The 27,791-nt window shown below is 40.6% G+C and overlaps 2 protein-coding genes across 7 annotated transcripts in view; both read left to right on the forward strand.

Moving 5' to 3' along the window:
• FAM135A (family with sequence similarity 135 member A) overlaps positions 1-11,860 on the forward strand; it is a 75,049-nt gene extending 63,189 nt beyond the window's left edge. For 5 of the 6 annotated variants that reach the window (XM_044421595.1, XM_044421594.1, XM_044421591.1 and 2 more), the window contains 6 exons: positions 1,034-1,125; positions 2,898-2,995; positions 4,561-4,712; positions 6,518-6,628; positions 8,723-8,836; positions 10,496-11,860. In XM_044421595.1, the coding sequence (XP_044277530.1) occupies positions 1,034-1,125; positions 2,898-2,995; positions 4,561-4,712; positions 6,518-6,628; positions 8,723-8,836; positions 10,496-10,701 (773 nt within the window). In that variant the 3' untranslated portion in view covers positions 10,702-11,860. The remainder of the gene's footprint in view (positions 1-1,033; positions 1,126-2,897; positions 2,996-4,560; positions 4,713-6,517; positions 6,629-8,722; positions 8,837-10,495) is intronic. The other variant, XR_006413849.1, reaches the window with a different exon arrangement.
• A 2,588-nt stretch (positions 11,861-14,448) lies between these two features.
• On the forward strand, positions 14,449-21,315 carry SDHAF4 (succinate dehydrogenase complex assembly factor 4). Its single transcript, XM_044421814.1, has 3 exons — positions 14,449-14,589; positions 18,403-18,555; positions 19,420-21,315. The coding sequence occupies exons 1-3, from the start codon at positions 14,529-14,531 to the stop codon at positions 19,527-19,529; spliced, it is 324 nt and encodes a 107-aa protein (XP_044277749.1). The 5' UTR covers positions 14,449-14,528; the 3' UTR covers positions 19,530-21,315.
• Positions 21,316-27,791: the final 6,476 nt, after the last annotated feature.

Genomic DNA, 27,791 nt, shown 5'->3' on the forward strand with positions numbered 1-27,791 from the left:
TGAAGACCCCTTGTATTTTGTTTTTAATGTTCCAAGAGAAAACAAAGCTGCATTGCAGTCATCCTTAAATGTCTTGGTGGTCTGCATTTATGATACATAAATAACAGCTCTATAGAACCAGCAACAAGACAATTCTGTATGTATCCAATATATGTGAATACTAATTGCCTGAGAACATAATTCACACCTAGAGGGATTATACATTTACAAATAATGAGAAGTCTTCTTTGGCATTCTTAATATATTGTTTATGTCACTAGAGTCAAGTAAGTAAAGAAGTGTCTGGTGGCCCTTTTAAAACCAACACATTTGTTACAGCTTAAACCAGCTAGAGAAATCTGTGGTGCTCCAGATGTTGTTAAATTACAGCTGTCATCACTTCCAGCAGACATGGCCAGTTGTCAAAGATTATGGGAATTACAGTGCAACCACATCTGGAGGGCCACAGGTTTCCTTCCACTGACAAAAACCTTAGAGTCTACTTCATTGGATACATGAAGTTGTTCCCATGTAGTAGGTATGTGTAAACATAAGGCTGTTCCTTGATTTTGCTGTAACATGGTAACCTCTGAAAATTGGGTAAAACTCTGAAAGAGATTCTTCTGTCTCTGCTTATTTTTTCTTTCTCCTGTAATAAAGTCAATGCTTTTCTAATTGGAAAAGGAATTGTAATAGAGTCAGCTGTCATTGTTGTTTTATAATATAATGTATTTTCATAGCCAAAAGACATTAGCATGCTACACTAGAGTTCAATTTACAACAATAAAATACACATAGAATAAAAACAGAACCACAAGATGTTGTCTTCGAACAAATTTGAGCATCATTTTTGTATTAAACTGTTTTATTTTCCATTATAGTTAATGGCACTCTAAAGCAGAATCGAGCTCTTCACAACAGTCTATACATATATTTCAACACTTGAGTATCTTTTAGTATTTATACAATGTTTGGCCCAAGTATTTAACTTCAGCATGCTATATTTTCTGAGGGTAAACCTTTCTGAAACCTGATCTTTGCGTCTTTATTTTAGGTAACAGCGCAGACTTAAGATTAGTGAAGACTTACATTGAACTGGGCCTTCCTGGAAGTCGTATAGATTTTTTAATGTCTGAGAGAAATCAGGTAGTTGCAAATGTTGGAGAGGTTCCGTTTTTCTTTACATATTGATTTACTAATTGATAACAGTATGGGTTAGTGGAGCAATATGAAACTAAGCAATATGGAACAGTATGGGACTAAGTTACATTTAAATACTAATTTATTTACTTTGAAGTAACTTGGCAGCTGAGGCTGTGGTCCTATACACCTACCTAGGAGAAAGATTCATCAAACTAAATGGATGTGCTTTTGACTAAATATGCAAAGGATTGTGCTGTAAAAATAATTATATTTTGATATCTGTGCATAGCTAATGATATGAATGTAATACTTTGTGGGAAATAGGCCCTATGACAAATTGTGACATGGGATAGTATTTTCATTTTAATCAAAGTTACATAATGTTTTCTTGCTCTCATCATTAAATTTAGTATAAATCTTTTACCCTGTTTCCTTAAGGACTCAAAGCAGCTTTCAATAACTAATGCAAAATAAGCAAATAAGGCATATCTAATGGAGTCTGTCCACTAGTGCAGATTTACACAATTTATAGAAGTATAATGAATTACAACAAATGCCTTTAGCAGGTCCAGCTGCCTTCCATCTCAGAGCTAGCAAGTAGCTGCAGAGGCAAATTCATTTTCTCTATCTCGTATATACCATTGAAGCTCCAACAACACAGCACCAGCATGCCCCAAAACAAGCTTTCACCATTCCTCTCCAGCTCAGAGCTGATTTTTAGCAGGATAGCAACTGTAAGGCTTGTATCTGCTTCTGATGGACTGTCAGAGCTTACCACAGTCCATCAGAAGCAGAGAAAGCGCTCTCACCTCGAAGAGTGTGAAGGCAGCAGCACCCAACATTCCTGTCCTACACAGTCTTTTTAAAAAGGCTATCTGCTCGCTCCTGGGGAGGAAAGCTATGGCAAATCTAGACAGCATACTAAAAAGCAGAGACATCACCCTGCCAACAAAAGTGCGTATAGTCAAGGCCATGGTTTTCCCAGTTGCAATGTATGGCTGTGAAAGCTGGACCATAAGGAAGGCTGAGTGCAAAAGGATTGAGGCCTTTGAATTGTGGTGCTGGAGGAGACTCCTGCGAGTCCCTTGGACCGCAAGGCGATCAAACCGGTCAGTCCTAGAGGAGATCAACCCTGACTGCTCTTTAGAAGGCCAGATCCTGAAGATGAAACTCAAATACTTTGGCATATTGTATTTGAGAAGGAAGGACTCCCTGGAAAAGAGTCTAATGCTGGGAACAATAGATGGCAAAAGAAGAAGGGGACGGCAGAGGATGAGGTGGCTAGATGGAGTCACTGAGGCGGTTGGTGTGAGCTTGGGGGGACTCCTGGAGATGGTGGAGGACAGGAGGGCCTGGAGGACTGTTGTCCATGGGGTCGCGATGAGTTGGACATGACTTAGCGACTGACAACAACAACAAATCCGCAGATGAAATTGAGCCACAAGCTGGATGAGGCCTGCAGGTCCATGGTCCCCCACCCTGATTCTGCAATAACTTGTCAGAGCCTTGAAAACAAATCTTTGTCTTACCCTTCTTGAACAAATAGCTAACATTACAGTTTTGTATTTCTAAGTTAGCTGTGGTTGTTCTGAGACATCTGAAAGCAAATTGTCTGCTGTAAGAGTAAGGAAGCATTGTATAGAAAATAGTTCATTTCTTACCCTAAAAGTTCCTTTTTTCAGGAGGTTGTCTTTGAATGTTCAGTGTCAATTACTAAGAATGTATTTTCCTCATAAAAAACTTGGAAGAACATTGAATTTTTTTTTCCTTTACAGAATGATACATTTGCTGATTTTGATTCTATGACAGATCGACTTTTGGATGAAATAATACAATATATTCAAATTTACAATCTAACAATTTCAAAAATCAGGTAATCATTCTATTATGAATTAATTAGTTATTAATTAATTAATTATGACTTAATTAGTCCTGCCAGAACAAGTTACCTCAACTGGAGCATTTAGCTATGGGCAGAAGCTAACAAGGAACTTCTGTTCTGAGTTATTTTTTTCTGCCCTGCCACTTTCCCAGTGGTGATTTAGAACTTACTGAGTAATCTGAATTAAGTGGAAATGCTGAGTTCTGGAAGCAGGCAGGCAATGGAGCCTGCATAAGTGAGGTCTGCCAATGTGCTTCCTTCTAGAAATGAGTGTTTCTGTTCATTTCAAGGCTTCCCTAGGGAGTGCTAGATCTCCCATGTTAGGTTCCGCTTGTGCAACATAATTGATGGGACCCACTGGAAATCTAACTTCTGGAGTTGGCTCACCAGATGGCCAGAATTGGGCAGAGATGTCCTTCTACCAGTGAGGAGAAACTCTGCTGGACAGAATGAGTGGCTTTGTCTGGCCCAGGGGCCCTGCTCCAGCCATGGTAGTGTCCTATCAGTAATAGATGTTTTGAGGTTGGGGTGCCCTGAATTCCCTGACAGGGTCAGTCCCCTGGCCCTCAACTATACCAGCCTGGAGTTGGTGTACTAAAAAAGGCCGGGGGGGGGGGGGGGGGCTTCCGCTATTGCACTCTCTTCCTTTCCCACCCCCACTTCAGATTTTTCTGCTGGAAATACCCCTGGATGGAATTGGAGTCACAGAATGCTACTACTGGTAGAATGGGAGTGTGGAGAAAGGTCATTTTTGCTGATTTTCCCTGCAGCCCCCCATCCCACAAAAAACGGCTCTAGGGGGTTGAGGTGAGATGGGTTTCCAAAGGCAGCTGGTGCAGCAGTATTGAGAACTTTAGATATCGACAACATAAAAGAAGTACTGATGTGAGAGTGCAGAAAAACTAAATCATTTATATATGCCACTCCTCTCTGCCAAAATTGTTGGGTACTGTCTCTATCCAACACACTTGTTTTGCAGTGCATTCTCCATACCACAGGAAGGACAAAATATCCTGATTACATTATTAAAATGTGCAATATGCGGCTGTCTTAAAGAATGGTTAAGAAGCCTCAGGTGGTTCAGAAGGAGGATGGCCAGATGCTGATGGGGTGTAGATGTTCAGGCAGTATTATGCCAGTTCTGTGTTGCCTGCAATATTTAACTTTGCTTCTGGTTGCAACTTAAAGTGCCAATATTAACTTCTAAAGCCCTGAATGGGTTAGGACCAGGTTGTTAGAAGGACTATCTGTGCCTGTATGCACCTGCCCAGGCCTGAAGATTGACCTGCTCACAGGCTCGCCAGCAGTCCTGGTTGGGTTGGTGGGTACACCTCTTCATAATGAGCCATGTTTATGGAATTCCCAAGAGATGTATGGTTGGCTCTTTCATTAACTTCTTTCAACTACTTCTTGGTTAAAGTAATGCACACAATCCTGAAGATCATGGCAACCTTCTTAAGTCTTTCTATTCCTATGTAAATTTCTGTTTTACAAAACTAAGATAATGTTTCACTTTCATTTCCAAAATGTCATACTGTTTTTTCTGTTTTGTTCAGTTTTATTGGACATTCATTAGGTAACTTAATAATCCGTTCAGTACTTACAAGACCTAGGTTTAAATATTACCTCAGCAAGCTATACACCTTTCTTTCTCTGTCTGGACCACATCTTGGGACACTCTACAACAGCAGTGCTCTTGTTAATACAGGTAAATAAAATTATTTTTATTAAAACATTATTTTTCTGATATACATTTAATTGGATGTGCCTCTCTGCCTTGAACATGGAGAAACCCATGTGTCCTGGAGCTCCAATATACATTTGGCTGTTTAGAAGCAAAAGAGAGTTGGACAGAAAGCTTTGCAATAAGTTTTATATTTTGTCACTTTTTATTACATCAGTAGTTAATTTTCTTTGGTGACCTATACGTGTAGTACAAAGAGTTTTGAGGAAAACAGACATTACTGGCAGAAAATACAAATTTTTTTAAATTGAGTTATTGGGTCTGAAGAACTATTTCTTTTCAATAAGACATGTGGAAAAATAAGCATTTTGACAAGCCTATCAGAAGTACATACAATGATAGATGACCTTCCCATTGGAAGATATTTTAGTCTTTCTATGGAGAGGGTAGGTATAATCCACCTAGACTTCTGTCCTAAAAACTCATAAATCTGAGAAGGGTTCCATTAATTCAGACTTGAAAGTCCTGCAAAAGATCACAATTGGATATTTTGTTGTTATTTTTAAACATGACAGCAAAAACTTACTGGTGTCTCACTTTATAGAAATTAAAAAAAAACCTCCTAAAGCATTATGCAGTATAGTTTGGGTTTTTTGATGGGGGAATATGCAGCCATCAAATTTGTATATTTCCCTGTTGAAAGAAACCTCTTTAGTCCTATAAGAAACTTAGTTTTTAAAAAATTATTTTAAAAGCTGTCAAAGCACCATATTCTGTAAATGCATGTAGAATATATAGCATCTCAGAGCAAGAAAAGTGGAGGACATTGAGAACTGTCTTCCCACACTTCAGAACTGGGAGATCTCACTGCAAAGGAAGTGATACACTCTCCATTGCCTTTTTCAAGCAGATACCTTTCCTTCCTTTACTTTTCACTTGACAGTTCACTAGGTGACAGCTGTCAAGTGAGAAACAAGTAGCAAAATAACCTGTTTGCAATGTTGCTTGGTCAATGTCCATGACTGGTATCTGCTGCACTTTGATAGCAGACACTTACACAACATTGGGCAGGCAAGGAGTATTTTTACTAGTGTGCATTTCTGAATACCAACTCCTACTATTAAAAAAAATGCAAAAAATATTTGTGCACATCCCTGCTGCTTGATTTTTTAAAAGGTGCATGCCAGTGATGGCCACTCTGATGTGCTCCTTGAGCAATTTGAATTAGCTGTCAGTGGCTCTCACTGGAACAGAATAAGAAAAAATAATGAAATAGGGAATGGGTTGTAGGTGGGGGTTGGGTAAAAGATGCGGCTGAAACTTAAAGTGTATGCAAGTGAGAGCCAGGGTGGTATAATGGTTAAAGAGTGCTGGGCCGGGAATCAGGTGATCTGGATTCTGCTCCTCATCCAGCCATGGAGTTAACTCGGTGAATTTGGGCGAGTCACAGACTCTCAGCCAAGCAACCTCATAGGGTTACTGTGAGGATATGATTGAGAGAAAGACGAGAATTATGTAAGTCGTCTTGAGTTCCTTATAGAAAGGATATTTAGAATATGAATATGACTATAAGAATACAATGTTAAGAGAGGAGACAAGCTGGCTTTAAATCCCCTGGAATAACTGCTGGAGGACTGAGCGGGAAGGAGAGGGGGACACATGAGCGTTATGGCCTCTCAGAAGACTGTGGGTTATTCAGTGAAAACCAGCACACTCTAGTTTTTTGACAGCAGCTTGATGTGCCATGCAGACTTGACCATACAGCATACAAGTGATTGTATTCTGGTTCTGTTGCAAATAACTCACATATGCTGTACATTAAAATATAGGTCTCTGGTTTATGCAGAAGTGGAAAAAGTCAGGGTCTCTGTTGCAATTGACCTGTCGAGATCATTCAGACCCCCGGCAAACATTTTTGTACAAACTTAGTAGAAAGGCAGGTAAGCAGTATCAACATCTTACATATTCTATTGCTGTTAATTAATCATGTACTTTCATTTATATCCCTGTGTGTTGTCATAAAACAACTTGGTTACAGCATGAACATAAAGGTGCTTTGCTCATGTACCATGCATGATTATTTAAATTCTAGCAGGTATTCTAAAGAGTTTTCATATATCTTTTTTTTAATCAGACAATATGCAATAATAATATTTTAAAGTGGTATTGCTATAAAGCTTACATACTGAACTAAAAGGAAGTTCATACATTTACAGCATCTATTTCCTGTTTGAATGCAGAGGAGCTCATCTCGTATCTCATATTGGTCAGTTTGAACAAAACTGGTATTAAATAACAGTATAAAGGTTGGGGTGGGGATGGACTTGAATCCTTTGAAATTGCTAGTAGTGGAGGATATACTTTTGGGCTAATTGGGTTTAAAATAGTACCTTTGTGCAGTAGACCTCAGATTTCACTGAGGTATGCAAATGACTGTGGTGTTGAAATGTTAAAATTAAAAACTACAAGAACATGTGATTGTAGCTCATAGCTTTCTTAGAAGGCAGATAATAGAACTGATGAATATGAAACGGAGGAGGATTGTGTAAGCCAGCTTGAGTTCCTTGAAAGGAAAAAGGTGGAATATAGTTTTAATTAAATATTTTTTCTGTCTGAAATGTAATTTTGTGTAAACATACCTCTTAGAAGTGAAGTTCGGTGTTTACCTTGATACATCAAAACACAACAATACTTCCAGAAAGGTATTTCTCCTTTTCCCTTGCAACCCAGACTTTGCACAGTGAATAACTTGAGGGAGTCTGTCTTTCACCATTTTCCCATAACTTTAATGTTCTTGCATTTTGTGCCTATTTCAGCCCTAATTTCTCTTTCTTGAATCAGGTATTAGATGGTACAAATACCTTCTGTATTCAGGTTAATATTTCCTTGACTCTGCTTAGCATATGTTGCCCGATAAATGCAAGATTTGGGGGCATTTTTTCATAGCCTGGAGACTGATCGTAGCTTTGTCAAAGAGAACGATGCTCTTCTGCTTTTTCATTCAACTGTTTCAGCTGCCTTTTCCCATAGAAGCCACCTATGCTAGCTTTTTGGAGCAGAGCCTCATGAACTGCAGAGGGCTTCTGTCGGAAGGACTTAATCCGACTCCCATCCCCATACACAGTACTTTCTGTTCAGCCATGGGATGCTTTGTGTGGATTTTTAAGTCTCAGGCAAAACAATCTCATGGCCTGTGGGAGGGTGTTCCAGTCATATAGTGATGTAGATTTCCTGCTCCATGTCCCTATGGCCACAGGAAAGAAAAATTGGGTGCATATTTTGTATCTCCTAAGCCCACTGCTTACCAGTGCTGTGGAAAGCTTGTGGCAGCTTCTCTGTCTGGTGTTGCCACAGTGCCTGTCGAAGAGATAGGAAGGAGAAATGGGGATGGGGTCATGTGAGAAAGGAGAGACCATGGGTCTACTGTTTGCAAGAGACTCTCCATTTCCCTCTTTGCCCACCAAAAGGTTGATCAGCTAGATGGGCTGCCTTAGGGCTTAGGATAGGCAAAGAGCTCTGATCTCAGCCCTCTGTCTATAGCAAGGGTCCTCAAACTTTTTCAACAGGGGGCCAGTTGAAAGGTGATGGGCACAGGCCGCCAAGGCAATGAGGGTGGGGGGCCTGGGCAGGGGCGCGCGCAAGGAGGTCCTTTTCTCTGAGCAAGTCCAAAATGATCTCCGCATGAGCAAGCCACCGCCGCCTCACCATGCACACGCACAGCAAGTTCAAAACTTCTATGGCAGGTCAAATAAATGGGCATGACGGGCTGGATCTGGCCCACGGGCTGTAGTTTGAGGACCCATGGTCTATAGAGTGTCATCCCCTTAGGACTGTTCTCTAGGCTGCAATCCTGTGCATATTTAGACAAAAAAAAAAAAACAGCTTCCAGCAGGCCTTAGTCAACATCTTCTCTACTACTAATTACATAATTAATCTTGCCTGGTCAGCAAAAATTCATCATGTATGTTTGTAAAATGTGTGTGTGGGATAGATTTAAAAAATCATTTTTATTTACCATTTTTGTCTTTTTACAGGTCTTCAGTATTTCAAAAACATAGTATTAGTAGGATCTCTGCAAGATCGTTATGTCCCTTATCATTCTGCCCGCATTGAGATGTGTAAAACTGCTTTGAAGGATAAGCAGACAGGTAATAGTCAAAACATAGACATCTGTGGAGCAACTTAAGCTTTTTATTCTTAATACAATCTTTGAGAGAAGAGTCCAGATATTTTAAGTTTTACATCCAAGTCACACACTCTTAATGGGAAAACAACTATTGACATCTAAATGTGACTCTAGGACAAGTAGCTAGCCCTCAGTGTTTTCAGACTTTCAATTATGCAAAGTGGAAACCATGTACAGAATTCCAGTGTTCAAGCGGTCCGTTTAGTTGAATGATATGTGCCCCCACCTGCAAACTATTTAAATATAAAAAATAAAAAGTTGGACTTAGTGAGATGTTGAACAAGGAGGAAAGGGCAAAATTGATAATAGCAAAGAATTGGAAAAGAAGTGGGCTCTCCATTTAGTTGAATGGTATAAAGAAGTTTGGAATATAACAGTTAATGATAAATTGACATGAGAGAGAAAGATGAAATCAGGCCCAGACTTCAGCTGGCAGCTGTTGTAGCTGGAAGAGGACTGGAATAAGAAGTCCTTGTGAGCCAGTCCTCATTAACAGGTCAATTTTGCTGCCGTGGTTTGGATGAGCTGAAGTTTCCAGATCATTTTCAAAGGCAACACAACATACAGTCAGTGCAGGTAATCCAAACGAGAGCTTACCAAAGCATGGATAACTGTAGCGAGGTTCTCTGTCCAGATTGAGTCCTTAAACTGATGAAAGGTACACCATGCCACCAAGTGTACTTGTGCCTCAAGTGACAGCTCTGGATCCAGGAACACCTCCAAACTACTGATCTTGCCCTTTAAGAGGAGTGTAACCCCATCCAAAACAGGTTGAATACCAACCAGCTAAACAGATGAACCAGTTCAACGGGATAGTACCTCCGTCTTTTCTGGATTGAGTCTCAGTTTCTTGGCCTTCATCCAGTCTATTACCATGCTCAAAAACAAACTGATAAGCAAAGGGATACCTCTTTAGCTAATAGCAGCAATGAGCTTGTGTTCTCATCTGTCTACAGAAACAGGGAGTCCCAGAAGGTGGTACTTGCACTGCCTATAAAGATGTACACACAAGTATTCACTCCCACACACACACACTCCTCTTTTCCTTATAGCCTTCTCTCTATAAGGCTTAGCCTTATAGCCTAAATAAATCATCCTTATTTAGTTCTGTATCTTGGGTGCACCATTGCATAGTATATCTCGTTCATATTTGAAAACATCCAAATCACTTTGTACCTAGTGCCTTTTTCCACATGAATCTACTTATGTTCTCTGTTCAGCTGCTGAAGCCCTGCTGATTGATCTTCTTCCTTGCTTTACTTGAGACCTTGGTTTGCTTGCTTGCTTGCATGCTTGCTTGCTTGCTTATCTATTTATCTATCACTATGGCAATGGAATGCCTTACCTAGTGGTTAGGTTGTCTCCGTCTGCTGTTTGGATTTTGTCAAACAACCAAAACTTGGCTTTTTCAGCTGGTCTTCAGACTGAATTTGCCATTTCTATTGTTTTGGAAGAGGGGTCTGTGTATTTTTGCTTAATGTGGCTATATGGTTTTGTTTATAGATTGTTTTAAACTGATGTTTTTAATTTAGTGTAAGCTGCTTTGAGGCATGCTTGAGAGAAAGGAGTAAAATGAAGGCTTTAATAAAACCAATAATGGTTTTTCTTGTTCAATATGCAGGTCCAATATATGCTGAAATGATCCAGAATCTTCTTCTACCTGTTCTTCAAAATAAGGAATGCAGTTTGTTTCGTTATAATGTGCATTGTGCATTGCCGAACACAGCTGATTCTCTCATTGGAAGAGCTGCACACATTGCTGTTCTGGATTCAGACATATTTTTAGAAAAGTTCTTTCTAGTTGCTGGCTTAAAATATTTCCAATAGGAATAAAAACATTGTAACAAACCTGGTTATTACCTCATTAACAGATGAATCAAATAATAAACTATAGCTGCAGCTGTATTTTAAGAGATATTTATACTTTTTTATATGGAAGATAATTTATATCGTCCATGTGAAGAGCTTTTTAACATCAACTTTACTTTCTAGGTAATGTGGCTGTGCAATATTTTTTATGTTCATTTTTACTTTTTCTATTTTTCTTATTTTGGGTACCTAATTATTTCAGAACTGAGATTTAAGCACAGTTATGTACAGTTGGTGGGTTAGACTACAAAAGGTCAATGTTATGTGATTATCTTTGTATGCGTCTTTGGATGCCAAAACAAATCTGAATTTTAATAAGTTTAAGAGGGTATTAAATTTGATAGTTCTGTTTAGTATGGTAAAAAGTTAAACTGGAAAACTGCTGGCTGCTAAAGAACTATGATAACTGTAGATCTGTTCAAGACTGCTCTTCAGTCACCTATTTGTTATATCACTACATTGTTTTCCAGAGGATCATTACTTAACATGCTATGCCTGTGGAAACTACATTTTTCTACTGATCTCAGTAGCATGTTGGTTTACATTTTCATCTTTATTACTGGAACTTCAGTTTTCATAAGCGAGCGGCAAATAAGGATTTTTGAATGTTGAAATGTGAACTGCCTTCACATGGAGTTTTGCAAAGTTTAATAACATTGCTATGTCGGTTCAGTTCTTCAGTGAACCTTTTACATGGGACTTCTTGTATGTACATTTTTTAAAAAAGTAAAGGTTATAAATTTCTGCAATACTTTTATGAATATAGATTTTTAAATATTAAGTTTTATTGAAAACAAATCATTGTAAATAGAAATCAGTTGCATCTTGAAATGGAACAAAATGGTAAACCTTAGTGATACTGATGTTTTTAATATACAGGAATGTTAAAGCTCTGTTGAATTCTTATTGGTGCTGAACAGCATTAAGTTCAAATATTCTTCCCTTTTTACCTGTTTCAAACAGTAATGCACTTAAAGGTGAAGAGGTCTTGTGCATTCACTAATTGTAATGAACAGATTTCCTGAAGATACAAATTTGTTGTATATCTAGTGCATGTTTATTTTTAGTATTGTCTTATTGCATCTAGTGTTAATAAATTGAACAAACTTCTAAGAGATGTAAAGGGAAAACAATGTTTTGGTTCTTTCAGTGTACTGAAGAATGTTTAACTTGGAATATTGCTTATTTTTTATCATTTTTCACTGCAATCACTTTAAATGTCCTTTAGTTGTTTTAGAATTGATCTGTTGAAACTTATGTGTTTCTGTATGGTTTGAATGCATGTAAAACATCCAGACAGTTGCTTGCTTTAGTAAGAGATGCTATTTGTTTTTACTTCTACAGGTTGACATACAATGGTTTTCAGTGCTTTACTGAATTTTTCTGGGTGGCAGTGGTGGAGGGTGGGGAGGAATTAATAGATATTGCTGCTTGTTACACTGACAAGCTTGATCTATGCATATTTTTTCAGAACTAAGTTCCATTGGATTAAAGAGAGTTACTCTTCAGTGTGCATAGGATTGTAACCTTGATCAATTGGAGTGGCAGTATGTACTTTTCACATTGATTGAAAACATGGGTCCCTCATATGCATTAAATGAACAGTTCTGAGATTACAGTATTTTTCCATTGTTAGCCATTTGGGAGCTCAGGTATTACCAATTCTCACGTTAAATATAGGTAAAGTTATTCGACTTAGCCGTAGTTGATACTTAAAAGTGGGAAAGAGCTTCTAAAAGAATTAGAATGTACATGAATGTGTTCCTGAGCTCTGTTTTTTCCTGGCCTACAATTAGTTCTAAAAATTAGATTTAAAATAAGTTTTTCATCTGTAAGCAATCACTTAAACCTGTGATCACCCTGTACTAAAAAGGAAATGTGAATACTGTACCACTAGCCTTCAGCCTGTAGTTGCAAATGGTACATTGACTAGTACAAGACATGTTGCTGCAATAGAAAAATGAGATTTGTTCCATGTTACATTTTAAGTATTTTGATTTCACTCAGCCAGAGTGGCTTAAATGCATCGCGTAAACAATACAGCTCCCATGCATAGATTTACAGTCTAAAAAGACAACATACAAACAAAAGGGAACGGGATGGGAAGGGGAAAAGAAACAAAATTAAGAAGCATTTCAGTAAGGCTGATAGAATAGCTGCTTCCCGTCCCATCTCTCTTGTACTGCTTGCTGTAAACATACATCTGTTGTGTCATCTTTTGCCTTTTTCTTCCTGAGAACCACTAAATAAACCTATTTCCTCCATATACCCAGCTTGCTGACAGCAATTCCCTGTACAGATATAAAAGAAAACTATTGCTAAGTCTGTGTTTTAGGTTCCTGCCTCTATTACCAATTCACTTTATGGCAAGAGATGTTACATATGTAGAGTAGGGTAGATTTACTTGGTTACAAGTCTCTGGCAGAGAAAGTCTCCTGTGGTAACTGTTAATCATTGTCCATTTTTTAATCGCCCCATCTGGTTCCCATGAAGCCCCACTATTGTCACAGCTGTTATGTAATTTATTACACTGGTACTTTGCAGCTTAGCTGTTGTCAATCCATGTAGTGATTTGAAGAGGTTTTGTTTTGTTTATAATTTCTTTTTACTTAAAAGACTGTGTTCAGTTTAATTCTTTGTGGCAGTCATTCCACTGTTCCAGTACTGATGCTGTAGCTTAGAAAATTTATTTTCACACCTGAGGTACATTTTTCAGTGATGGTTGTATTGCAGAAGTGGTTTTATTTTGACCTGCTTTTTGCCTAAACTGCTCTCTCCCCTTCCTTGCCTATGGCTTCCTCCTCCGAACTTTTATCCAGTTGCACTGTTCTATTTTAGTATTCATTTAATTCTAGCTTACCAGAGGAAGCCATTAAATTCTAGCTACCTAAATATTGGTTTCTGTCTTAACCTTGTGTTGCTTCCTCCAGAAAGTCTCTAAAGCAATTAGGTCAAGGGTAGGTTAGAGCCAGAAAAATGCCAGGGGAAGCACAGCAGCACTTTCCCCTCCCCAAATCTCTCTTGCAGGTGGAAGGACTGCTAAATGTGGGGTGGGCTGTCCCTTCTGAGGTTTCACTGCATCCAACCAAGAATCTTAATAGCCATACTAGATTTGTTATTTTCTCCTGGCCTTTCTGTTAATAATAGGCCCTGCTGCAGCTTATGGTCAATAGAATTTCAAAATTGTTAGAATGGTTTTTAAGGGCGGTTTTGTTATGTGTGGCAGGGCTGCATCGTGCTAGTTAATATGTGCGGAATAGCCCACGATAGAAGGTAATGCAGAGTTAGCGAGCTGGCAGTTAACCTGGTTAGGAGCCGTTTTACCGTTCTAGGGACAGCTGCCTGCCTGAAAAGGTAGCTGCTTGAAGCTCAAGTTACTTTGAAGTTTCCACGCCGTTATTAATTTCCTCGATCTGAAATATCCACTGCAAACACCTTGTGCATCATGATCTAAGTGTGTTTGTGCACTAACTAAAGTGTTAGGTGAACTCGCGGGGACGTTGCCTTCTGCGCCCCTAGTGCTACAAAGAAAGTTGGCGCAGTCATCGCTGGTCCTATACTCGTCCTCCGGCCCCTTCACAGTTCCTTCTTCAGGGATAGCCCCACTTGCCGCCCTGCCTCTCCCCATTCCGAAAGCGACGAATCGCGCTCCACTTCGCGGCTACCGCAGCCCGCTTAACGACGGGAAAGGGGCTGCGCGGAGGCGGCGCCCGCTGCACTAGTCCCGCCTGCTACACGCGAAGCCCGGCGTCAGAGCAAAGCGTAGGCCCTGGTGCGGCCGGGACATGGCTCTGAGGCTGTCGCTCGCCTTGGGCCGCTGCTTCGTCTCCGTAGCGAGGCCAACCAGTAAGCGGGGGCGGGGAGTTGGAGGCGGGAGGACCGCGGGAGAGGGTGCGTGGGTGGCTGGGCGAGAGAGGCTCGCAACTAGGCCCTGGCCCCGCCGTCTCGTGGGTGGGTCAGCTGGCCCAGGGTCGGTCCGGTCGGGCTGAGAGCTAACCCCAGTCAGCTGGAGCAGAGCTCCGCAGCCCTCAGGGGGAGAGGGCCCGCGGCCACCCTTTGCCTTCTCCCGCTCGGTTGTAACTAATCATCTTCGGCCCTTCTCTCTCAGCTTTTTCTGCTGTGTCCACGGATTCCTCCTTTTACAGCCGAGGCTGAGTAGTGTTCTTTGGTGTGGTTCAGCAGGACGATCTAGAAAGAGAAAGCGCTGCACCAGCCCAGCCCTTGCTCGCTCGGCTTGTACTTACAGATTTTAATATATGGCCGAGATGGTACCAGTTTTTAAATTATTGATTGTATTTTTATGTTATTTTATGGATGTTGTGAGCCACCCCGAGGCTTTGTTGCAATGGGGGCAGCATAAAAATGTTTTAAATAAATAAATAGTGCCTCCCGTGCAGCAAGCGACCGGGGTGGGGGGGCGGCGCAGTCCAGTCAGTGCGCGCGCGCGTTGTGAGGCTGAGGTGTGTGTGCGCGTGCGCGCAAGAAAAAGTGAGGGGACGCACCGAGCACGGAGGAGGAGATTCGTTGTTTTAGCCTACCGTTTTCCCCGTCCCTTTCTGGAGTCACTCACGGGCACAGTCCTATAGAGGTCTTCTGTAGGTTTAAGCTCCATTTTGCTTAAAGGAGGCTTGCTTCCAAGTAAGCCGGTGCTTAGATTTCAGCCTCGCGCTCTTTGATTGCCTTTGCCCCGGCCGCAGCACCCTCCTTGACTTTAGCTTCAGCTGCTTTTCCAGCCACTCCCCAAAATGTATCCCAATCGGCTTCTGCTCATTCATTCCAGTAGCTGGTGAGAAGAGTTGCTTATAAACTGAGCCGCGAAATGGAGAAGCTGGACACAAAAACTAGGAGCGGAATTTTTTGAGATAACTGAATCATTAGAGGAGCAACATTTACTCAGAAGCATCCTATTAATTCCCTAACTCCTTGCCTATGGTAAGAAAAGTGGGGGTGGAGACAGAGAAGAAAGAATTGGATAGGTACCCAGCCACACCTGGCAAAATTAAACAATAACAGGAAAAGGGAGGGGGGACCTGTTGGAACAGTTCTAATTACTCTGGTCATTTTAATTTGGCTTGGGAGTTAGCTGTGCAGTAGCAAACGAAGATCTTGTTTTAAAGTCACAGCTGAAAGGGGTGGGGAGCAAACTAAATGGGGAGAATGAAGTTACTAATTGGATGATTTCTTAAGTAGATTAGAGTGTCATTTACTAGATCAGACTATTATGCCTTGCTATGGTGATGCAACTGAATGGTGAGCCTGTAGCTGCTCTTTTCTTGATTCTACACTGCAGCTCTGAACTGTTCCAGGCACTGAGCCACAACCGTGACTGAAGTCACCAGCATTCTGTCTGTTACCAAACTCAGCCAGTCAACAGCTAGGGCAAACCTGGGTGGACCCCAGACCCGAGCCACAAGGAGCCTGAGACGAGACTTAGAGCCAAAATCAGCCTTATTCTAGTGCACTATAGTATAAAGAGAGACAAAAGGGGACATTCAGCCCAAAGCAGTGTCTCAAAAGTTGAACCCCGGTATGCATTTTATACCCTAGGTAACCAATTAGGTCACCTAATACACATCTAATACATCGATACATCAATATATGCACCCCCTCCCGTACTGGAGAAAGAGTCCTTTCTTCTGTCAAGGACCAGACATTTCCCATGTCTATTTCTTAATCTGCTCAAGATTCACACAGGCTTGCCATATTCTTACTCCCTGCACATCTGCAACTTTCATGGCGGCTAGAACCAGTGTCCAGTGTCCCTTTGATTACTGTATTCACGGTCAGGCTAGCGTGCTAGCTGTGGGTTACACAAAGTTCATTTTGTTCTTATCTGCCCTCCCTCCTGGGACAGTATAATTGTGGTGTTTTTACTATGTGGCCTTCCTCTGGCAAACTACTTTTGGGGCCTTCCTCTGGCCAATTACTTTTGGGATGTTTTGGGGTGCTGCAATTGGCAACATGTCCCTGAGGCTCTTCCTATTCAACTGTCATGGAACTGATGGAAATCAACAGACTTCCAGTGGGGTCATGAAGCAATGAGGAAATCTGCACTATTTTTACATTTCTGACACCTGTGTGCAGACACACTAATAGGAGAAATAGGTGGCATCTCTTAGTTCATCCCATCAGTGGCATGTCAGACGTTTCTGATGTACTTTCTGTACAGACTTACAGTGTAATTATTTCATTTTGTCAGCGTCAACCTTCATATTAATGGAGAAGCTGAGAGTGGCTGCCACTCGATAACCCCTATTTTTTCTGTAGTAGTGACTCTTTTGTTCTCAGAATAGATCTGACTATATCACAGAAAGTTTATCCACAATATGTTACATTTTACATGTGCATTCATGCCTTTGTACTGTAAAAATAGTCTGCATTCAACTGGTCACAAAATGAGAAAGTGATGTTTTCAGACACTTTCAGTATATACTTAGGGCTGGGGTGGATCTGGTCCAGACTGGCAATTGTTTATATCATACCAAGTGATAACTGTCTTAATCTAGGTTCATGAAGGTTTAAAATGCAGATTCAATGCCTGATACCTTTAGTTGAAGTATTTTAAGTAGTTAGGGTTGAGAAAGTCCCTTACTTGATATCTCAGAGAACTCTTGCTCATTGGAATAGATTGTCCTGCACTAGATGGGCCAATTGTCAGCTTCATATGCTCACAATTTAGGGGAAACAAATTTTTAATCCCCCCAAAACTATTACTGTTAATCATTTTAAGGTATTATGTGTTTAAACTATGACAGCAATCCATTTGCTTATGTTTGTGGTGTAAGAGGAAATCTATCTAGGGTTGGGTCTGTTTATGAAAGATGTATCTGTGCATGCTTTGATGGACTTGCTCATAGTTGTGCAGGTGAATACACTGGCAAGTGTTCACACAGATGTGGTACTCTTAATACAGTGGTGCCTCGTGGTTCAAACGACCCTAACTTCAAACAATCCAGAGTTTGAACATTAGAGTTGAGATAAAATCACTCTGCAGTTTGAGTGATGCTTCTAAGTTCAAACTGCAAACAAAGAAAAAATATGGTTGCAGCAAAAATATCATCCAGTTATGCACCCAAGTTGGGAAAAATGGCCTTGATATCCTGAATCAATTCATCTCATCTTGCCTTGAATCGATTCAAGACATCAAGGCAGCCACGACAGTGCTAGGGTAAGTGTGTTCAAAGCGAGAGGGAGTATGTATTTTGAGGGGGATTAATGCAATGTGTCTTTTACTGTATTTTTTTAAATTTAAACATTCACTGCACTTTTTGATCACATCTCATACATACTCTCAGATTTGATTCATTTCAGGAGGCTGTATTTGCTGTTTTAAGTTTACTGAAATGAGTGTTGTTCAGGGTCTGGGAACAGATTAATTCACTTTCCATTATTTCTAATGGGGAAAGTTGCTTTGGACTTCGAATGATTCAGAGTTCAAACAGCCTCCTGAAATGAATTGAGTTCGAGGTACGGGGCATCCCTGTACATCATTCTATGCTCTAGTCCTCTGAAGTTTTGCTCTGTGTGCATCTAGAGTTCTACTGTACCTTCTGCTATAGAACATTACTTTTTTGTTTATCTAAACTTTTTTCAGCACATCGGAGAATGAGGATCCCTGTGGACATCTTTATCAATTTGATTTATGTTTGTATATAATAGGGTCAGTTTTGCTGCACACCTCTTTGGGAAGTACTAACTGTAGCACAAAAGGAAATGCTGCATCTACCAAGCAACCTCTTAAAAAACCAAAATTGCCAGTAGGTCGTTTTGATGAGCCAGAAGAATCCAGTGCAGAAAAGGAGCCTTTAGAAAGTAAGTGTTTGTGAGTGTAGAAGACATAAATATGAACATTTGGAAAATAGTCCCAAAACAGATGCAGTGCTGAGATGCTACAACCCTCCTGGGGCAAGCAGCTGCCACATGAAGAACTGTAATTGGATGCAGTTACACCATCCTATTTTCATTTTCAATAGCTGGCAGTATCCCTTTGTTATCCAGCTTTTACAGACATAATTGTGGTATCATTTGCTTCCTGTGTCTGTGTCAATGCTCTGAGGCATTGTATTCTCAACGCAGTGTGGATATTATCTTTACTGACATTCATAATACGACAGTTGCTTTTCAGTTTGCTAATGTGATTCTTTCTTTTGGTTTGTATGTGTCGGGGCAGGGGCTGAACCTGCTTAGAAGGTTACTTTCTGATGCTGAAATAACCAAATTTTAAAAGTAAAATCATCCATTTAGTTTTTTTACCTCACTGCATCTTTTTCCCCAGCACACTGCCATGTTTGTATTATTTTGAATAAACTGAATTGCTGTGTCATGTCTCTTAAAAACAGCTGCTTCATACATTTCAAAAGTTTTTCTTTGAATATGAGTTGTTAACATATTGTTACATAATTGTATCCCGAGATTGTAATAGCACAGTTATAAGCCCTAGGTTACTCAAAGCTATTGATTCTTCATATACCTTATGGTAGGTTTGGTCCCACAGCTAAAACTGGAGCAAATAAGCAATCAGGAAATAAGGGTTCCTAGTGACCCCTAGTGCCATAGTAAGGTGATGTGTAAGGACTCTCTGAAGTATCCCAGGAATGTTACATGTAGTAGCATTACAAGTCTAATAGCTGAGCGGAACCGCCTATTTATTGGCCTTTTGCTGTACCTTCTTTTTAGAATTTCCAGATGACATCAATCCTGTTACAAAAGAAAAGGGTGGACCCAAAGGCCCCGAACCTACTCGTTACGGAGATTGGGAACGGAAAGGACGCTGCATAGATTTTTAAACGGTTCCAGACTTTAATGCTACTGCTATCTGGGTGGAAGTAAAAATGATGGAAAAAATCACCCAAATTTTCTTTTGCATTTCTTTCCCATAATTTATTTAATTACCTTTTTGAGAGGAATACTTTGGATAAATATACTTTAAATTTAAAACTATGTTTTTGCCTTTTTGTCCTTGGTTCCTGATGGTGATGTGAATATAACGGTTGATAGAATTAATTAAGGCTGCAATCCTAAACATACTTCAAGGGGAAGTCCTTTTGAAGGCTATAACTTTCATGTAAGATCGTTATACTTGTCAATGCAACCAAACTTTTTCAGCAATGCAAATTGCAGAGATACTTCAAGAAAAACCGATGTTTGTTATTTACAAGCTGAGATGCAGCAAGGCAATTGATTAATTGCTGTCTCATGTAACCTGGCCTCTCTTTAGAGCTTTATGAAGCATGTAACATTTCCCACTTGATGTGTAAAACATATCAATTAGGTATATGATGGATGGAACTGCTGCCACTCCTCTGACTATAAAGTATTTTGGAGTTGCTACATTCTTTTTTTACTTGTTTGAATCAAATGCACTGAATGTAACAGTAATCCCCAAGTATTATCCACTGAACCATATTTATCCACTTCTTTATTGTGATTCTACTACTCTGTGTGAGGGCTGGGCCGTGGGTGGCAGCTGGAATGGGCAGAACGCCGGGTCCAAGGCACGAGCTGAAGTAAAGTCCAGAAGTTTGCTAATGGGCCAGAGGCAAGTCAGCAGTCCCAGGTCAATACCATGGAGAAGAATAGTCAGATTTCACAGAGAGAAAGAATCAGAGAACTATTTGGAGGTCATTTTACTGGGTGCGTCATTGAAGTGAAGGTTGGAGCAAGGCAGGGTCTACTTAGAGGAAGGAAGAGAACAGCAGGAAGGATGCAGGCTGGAGCAAGACGGTCTACTCAGGAACAAGGCATGGAGATGCCTGGAGCCAAAGCAGAAGGAGTCCGGGGGATGGCTTGTGTTGTTGTGGCAAAGAGCAGCAGTGCCAGAAAGCCTTTTATGCTGGTCTCCAGGACCTTCAGGTGTAGTACATGATTGCTTCCCGGCTGTTTGCCCACAGAAGAGCTCCTGGTTGTACAGACACTTGCAGGACCAATCGGGCTCTGATTCTGACATTCTGAATATATTTCTCCACTGTTACACAGTCATTAATGAATTACTTTTCCATTCTCCTGAAATAAATTATCCAGATGATGGAGTCCTTTGCTTTGGCTTGCACTCAGTCTTTTTGTCAAAATTATTAACTTATTTATTTGTAAATACAGACCAGTAATGCTTATATTTGAAGGCACACAATTTTTTGAAATAACAAAAATATTCTTGCTGATTTCTTCTGTATAGTAATAGAGAAAATCCCAATATCCCTTAAAAATATTTTTTCATGCAAATATATGTTCAAAACAGTCTCACCAAAATGGAATAAGGGGAAGTGTTTTTAGAATACTGATTTTTTTCTTGGAATCCTAAAAATTTTCTAATGTGAATTTGGGTGAAAATCTGTGGAACAATTATCTTCTGAAATCTTGAGAGGTCACCTTTCCGCATTTTTTTAGTCTCCCATTGTTATCTATGAATGTTCCAAGTTTTACCTTCATAGCTTTTGCACAGCTTATTAGACTATAGGTACGTATATGATAACTTAGTGTGTATCCAAAATAAGCAGCTATTGATAGGATACAAATTAATGTTTGAAAATTCTGTGTATTGTTTACAGACTAATAAACTGCAGCAAATTAATGGCCTTTATTGCCCTTTTATCTCAGGGAAAGAAAACTAGGAAGCATGTTGGAGGAACAGGAGTTTGTTTGTTTAAAGCTTTTATATACCATCCAACTACTAGTGTCTTGGGACAGTCTTACAGTAAAAATAGCATAAAATGTATCTGTGCTATAGTGACAAAGTGCAGAGTTCGGAGTAATGCCTGTCAAAGCACCCATATATACCATCTGAGCCAATATATTTTGACTATCTTATTTCTTATGCATGTTGGATATGTTTATTTCCTAACAGCAAAGCCCAAGAAATGTATGCTTCTGGTACACCTTGTTGGTTTTAGTGCAATACACTGTTCTGCTCTTTTCTGTGATAAACTCCAGCACATATGGATGTAAGGTATAATTAATGAAACTAAACTGTCACTAAAACTATCACTCTTTTTAAATAAAAGTGAAGAAAGAAAAGGAAAAATTGCTAATGGATTTCCTAAAGAATGTTAGTGAATCCTTTAAAAAAGTCTGAATAATTTTTGAAGGAGTAGATGCGAGATGAAATCACACTGTCCAGGCACTGGCTCAGAACCGTCACTACCTCACCTCGATTCGGTGACAGGTAGGGTTGAGTGTCGTCCGCATATTGGTGACACTTCACCCCACCTCACATAGTGGTTTCATGCATATGCTAAAAAGCATGGGGAAAAGTGTGGCACCCTGCAATACCCCGTGGTGTAGGGGTCACGGCACAGAGCCATACGAGTACCTCCCCAGCACCACCACCTGGAAGCAGCTGGCCACATAGGAGCCAAACCACTGGAGCACAGTGCCTCCAACTCCTAATCCAGCCAGCCTAGCCAGAAGGAAAGGCTGGTCGACGGTATGGATAGCCGGAGAATGAACAGGGATGCACTCCCCTGTCCTTCTCCAAACAAAGGTCATCCACAGGGTGACCAAGGCAGTTCCCCTGCTGAAACCAAATGAAGATAGACCGCTGTGCCAGCCTGAAGCACATCTAACAGTGATGTAAGTAAGGAATGTGTATCCTATTTACATTATTAGCATTGCTAGCATCATCTAATGAGGGAGATGGGATTTGAACTGACTTTTAAAAAGAGTGTCTTATACTGAGTGGACAGCTGGAGATGGGGTTGGGGAGCCATCCTGAATGCTGAGAGCTGCTGGTTACTGTGGGGATGAGAGAATGTGAGGAGGAAAAGATAACTGCAGGACAGCAAAGAAGGCATTGAGAGGTGATGGCAGAAAAGAGAGAGCTTACCCTGAGTGGAATATTGGAGCCTATAAAGGAGACAGTGAAAGCAGCAGCAGTTAAGTGGTTGAATGTGGACCGATGTTAAAAGAAAGGGCCCCAGAGTTGGAAAGTGTCTGAGCCAGCAAGAATTACAGGCCTACCTCCTGGGGAGAATGCAGTGATGTTCAGGACACCAACCCTTCCGCCTGTTTGCCTTCACGTGAGCATGTGGAGCAGGTACCGAGACATCAAGGAGGAACAGTTAAACTTTTAGCCTCGAGATCAGTTTGCATAGGTGAGCTAGGTAGTTAACGTCAACAGACTGGGAAGTATTTGTGTTTGTTTTCTATAGGCTGCACTATGTTAATTACTAAGGGATTAAAAACAATAATGTGGCTTTTCTACGTGTCTGGACTCAAATGGTTATTATCTGAATCTCCTTTATGTCTAGCAACTAAAACTGAGGGAGAATGAATGTTTAAGATGGCTGGCACCCACTAGAAAGAGATATAAGGTAGAGTAGCTAGAAAAGTATTACTGTAACAGATTTTATTTCCGAGAAAAGAATATTATTTCAATTGCATGGCCAAGAGGAAGGGCCATGGTTCAATGACAGAGCACCTGCCTTCCTTGCAGAAAGTCTTTGGTTCAGTCTCAGGCATCTATAGGTAGGGCTAGGAAGAACTCTGCCAGAAACTCTGGACAGTTGTTGCCAACCCATGTTGGCAGTGCTTGGCTAGATGGACCGATGGTTTCACGAAGCATATGGAAGCATCCTGTGTTTCCCTTCAGCAGAAAACTAACCCTTCAGGTGCAAAATATTAGTTAATACCACTGGTGGATTTGGAAGGAAACAGTTGGGTGAGAGGAGGCAGATTAATAAATGCAAGCGCCATGCAGGATCTGGCCAACAGTCCGTCTAATCCAGCATTCTGTTCACACAGTAGCCCAACAGCTGCCTTTGGAAATACCCCAAGCAGGGCATGAGTAAAACGGCACTCTTCTGTTTGTGTTTTCCAGCAATAGGTGCACATAAGCATAGTGCCTCTGATGTTGGAAGTAGCAAATAGCAAGTAGCCATAATGACTAACATGGATTTGTCTAATCCCCATTAAAACCCATATCAGCCATTACTGCTACCTGTTGTGAATTCCAAAGTTTTAAGCAAGTGCTGGGTGCAGTATTTCTTTGTCCAAAATCTTCCGCCAATTGGCTTCATCAGGTGACCAGAAAGGCAGAAGAATTACAGGAATTCACTATTGGAGTGGCTGGGTGCTAGGACTACAGTGGATACAGAAACCCTCTTACGCATGAGGAGATACTGCTAAATTCAGAGAATGCCTTAACCAATCAAGGTACATGAGTTTCTAAGGTAATCAATGAACTGTCAATTGTGACAATAATTCTTTTTTTCTGCTGCAGCCTCTTCAAAACATCCCAAGCTGTTCCGGAAATCCCAAGGAGTGGATTTTTGGCACTCAGCATTTTCCACAGATAATGTGGTTGGAGATAGACAATGAAACCCTGGCTTCACCTGCCCCGTAGGCTGGAAGCCCTGTGAGGTCGGTTGGGCCAGGAGTCTGTGACTGGCCAAAGTCACCCAGCTGGCTGGCTCTATCGCCTAGTGGTGGTTGCCTGAGTCCCAGTCCCATGCCCTTAACTACACCACACTGATTATCAATCTGGCCACTGCATTTTGCACATGGTTCAGTTTCTGAACTGTCTTCAAAGGGATCATTGCAATAATCTAATGTGGAGGTACTGAAAGCAGAGACAACTGAAGCCAAGTTACCCTTTCCCCAGTACTTGGACTACTAATTGTTTGGGAAGGCTGATCTAGTCTATGTATGCAAACCTTAGGGCTCAAAAATGCATAAGACAGCTATTGTTGGGCTAACTAACTTATCTGATGGGATAGACAACATGTTCTAATTTGGGAATGTTTTAATAAAGTTCCTCTACCTATGGGTAAGGCATGCATGCATTCTAATTATGTTGAAAGCCATGATTTAAATCTAATCTTACCGATTTAAATGGATTTGATTTAAATCAAATCCACCCTGCTGTTAACTCCTAGGAAAAAGTACAGGTAAGAAGAATGGCACTATTTTAAATCAGATCTTGTTAAGTGGTAAATAGAAAAGAAGAAAAATAAAGAACTACATTTGTAAGATGTACTGGCAGGGCAGTACTTAATTTTTAAATTGAGAGGTGCCTGCAAGTCACACCCTTTCGGCTGGAATCCCTGCTTTCAGCTTTGTATAGCCTGGCCTGAGTGACTCAATGAAGCAAAGGGCACTGTTTATTTTTGTTCATTTTCAGAGATATGCTCTGGTACTGGAAAAGAGGTTAGAATCTGAGCTCTTCTTAACCCTGGCTCAGAATTATCCCTCCCCCCGCCAAAAAAGAACCCAAAACCAGTCCTACTTTTTTGTACAAAATTGTGAGCAGAAGTGCTGATCTATGATCAAACTGCTAACGATTTACTGACTACTGTATGGCCGTATCCATTACAGTACAGTTTAGAAACAAATTTAGTATGTCATAAAACTCTTTGAATCTAATAAAGACTATAAAGATACTAAACATGGTTGCTACATGATTAAAAAAAATTGTTTTGCTGCAGCAACAGAATATTGTTTATCATCATGAGGCTGCTGTAAACATCCAACAAGAAACTGTTGCTAATACGTCACATTGAGTTAAATATGTCTTTTTAATGACAAGATGCAAGCTAATTATTGGAATAGGGTGTTTGATAAGCTAATTGTTGTGGTACCCTGAAAATATTTCCAAAAGTAACAATCTAGCTTTGGAAGACAGGCAATGTTCCATACAGCATTTAGTTCACCATCTCAGCCCTTTGAAAAGGTTCGTATTTTGAGCAAATTCACAGAACAGTTTCTATGTTTTGCTTCCATCTGTAGCTTTTGCAGCACTTCAGCTGATCATTAGCACTTTGGCTCGTCATTGCATGCAAGCCTGGGCGATGTTTGAACAGACAGCTTAGACCTTAGATCCAAAGCCTGGGGGATTCAGAGATTTAGAATTGCTTGTCATTGCCCTGGCACACTGCAAGGCAGCTCCTGCAACTCCTATCTGGGCTAAACTTCATGCTACATGAGACCTGAGATTGGATCTCCATTTTTTTCACATTAAGATAACTGTGTGCATGTCAGAATTTATGCCAACATTGCTGCACAGAGAGGGGTTTTCATCCTGCCTCCTGCAGTGCTTCCTTAGGAAAAAAAATATGTTCTTTATGCTCCCTGAAGGTTACCTGAAGGAGCGCTTACATCCATATTTGCCCAGTCGCCCCCTGAGATCGGCGGGAGAGGCCCTTCTCCGGGAGCCCTCCGTGAGAGAAATTAGGAGGGTGGCTACTCGGAGAAGGGCTTTCTCAGCGGTGGCGCCTAAGTTATGGAATGCGCTCCCCAGAGAGGTCCGCCTGGCGCCGTCGTTATTTGTTTTTCGGCGCCAGGCTAAGACCTTTTTATTTAAGCAACATTTTAAATGCTAAATACAATTGAATTTTATCTGGCCAGGGCGGCTTATTTTATAATGTGTGTTTTAATTAAGATTATTTTATATGGATTTTAACTTGTTTTATCTATGTTGTAAGCCGCCCCGAGGCTTCGGCGAATGGGGCGGCATAAAAATGTTTTAATAAATAAATAAATAGATAGATAGATAGATAGATAGATAGATAGATAAAGAAAGTAGCATTAGTATATTGGGGGGGGACCATAAAACTCTTTTTTAGCACCACTGCTCCAATTAAACTTCAACACAGTTGTTTAATAGTGTAAAATTCCTCCCTGAGCAACACTGCTCAGCTGAAAAGCAAATTCCCTGCAGCAGTATTAAAAACAAAAACACTGGTAAATGTAATCACAGATCTGCTGCAAAACTTCTAGTTTGCTCCACTTTGCTCTCCATTTTGACTTTTACATGCATAACACCATACATTTAAGGACTTGTGATTTAAAAATGCAATTGTCACAGCGGTGGCTGTGGGCCTAACAGGAAAAAGGACAGCAGGCAGCATGCGTGTGTCCATGACTACTTCACTCCGTGCTGAGCACAGCTCTCTTGGCCGTAGCCTGTAGTTCAGAGGAGAGCTTCCAGCTTCTGTATAAAATCTTGCAGGTAATTGTCTGTACTGGGGTCTTCTGAAGCTGCAAGTATCAGCATGTGGTTTTAAAACAGAAGGACAAGTGAATGACTGTGCAACATCACCTGCTTCACTTACAAATCCTAGGTGGCCATTGATTCAAAGGAGGCTGAGTCTAAGCGGAATGCCAGTCATTAGATGCTTTTTTGCGTCGGCTCAGCTATCCTTGCATCTGTCTCGGATCTGTGTACCGGGGAGGGATGCTCAGGTGAGTCGTCTTTGTTGTGCTGCATTCTTCTCTGCAGAAGGCAAGGGTGGTACCACTTGCCATTGCTGGAACAAGGCCTGGAAACGTCTCAAGTGGCAGAAAGCCTTCTGTTCAGCCAGGGGCAGCTGTGGCTGTAAGCCATGTGGAGAAAATAGAATGAGGAGGACATCTCTGTGCTACTGCTGTGTAGGAAGGGCAGTAGCTGAGTCATTTTTATTGCAGCACAGGAAAGTACTGAGGAGCAGTAACAGGAAAGGGGAATAGGAATCATCAAGCAAAGGCGAGAATTCTTTAATCAGCCACAGAATGTAAAACAGAGACCAGAACAAAATTAGATAAAGGAGAATAAAATCAAAATCGGACATGGCTGTTAGTCCAGGTAGGGACCTGCTGAAGAGGTAAAGAAAATCAGGTTTCAAAAGTAGAAATGAGCACAGGGTTATTATAAGCAACCTTATTGAAGACAAGATACTGTTTTGATGTATTATTGTATAGAAAAGAAAATATGAGAGAGAGAAATGTCAGGGCTAAATAAAGAATAAACTGTCTGCCTCAGAGGAATGTGAAAATGCTGAGAGGCTGATGAGATCTGCCAGAACATGGAACATCAGGCTGATTACGCCCATCAAAATAATGGATGATTAAATCTCATGGCAAAAAATGACATATTGCCATCTCTAGATAGGTTATTTTCACACAGTCTAAAATATAATGCAGTGGTGTAAAAATATTCCAATTGCTATAGTAATTGGCTTTCGGCAAGGCTAAACACACACATGTGCTGCATGTTGCTATGTGGTTTTTAAAAAAACAGTATGTGACTATGGGAAGATTTGCAGCTACGTGATAATTAGCCACAGACAGGGAATGGGAAA

Source organism: Varanus komodoensis, unplaced genomic scaffold (genome assembly GCF_004798865.1).
Source record: "Varanus komodoensis strain SLA01 unplaced genomic scaffold, ASM479886v1 scaffold12, whole genome shotgun sequence".
Taxonomy (NCBI): Eukaryota; Metazoa; Chordata; class Lepidosauria; order Squamata; family Varanidae; genus Varanus; species Varanus komodoensis.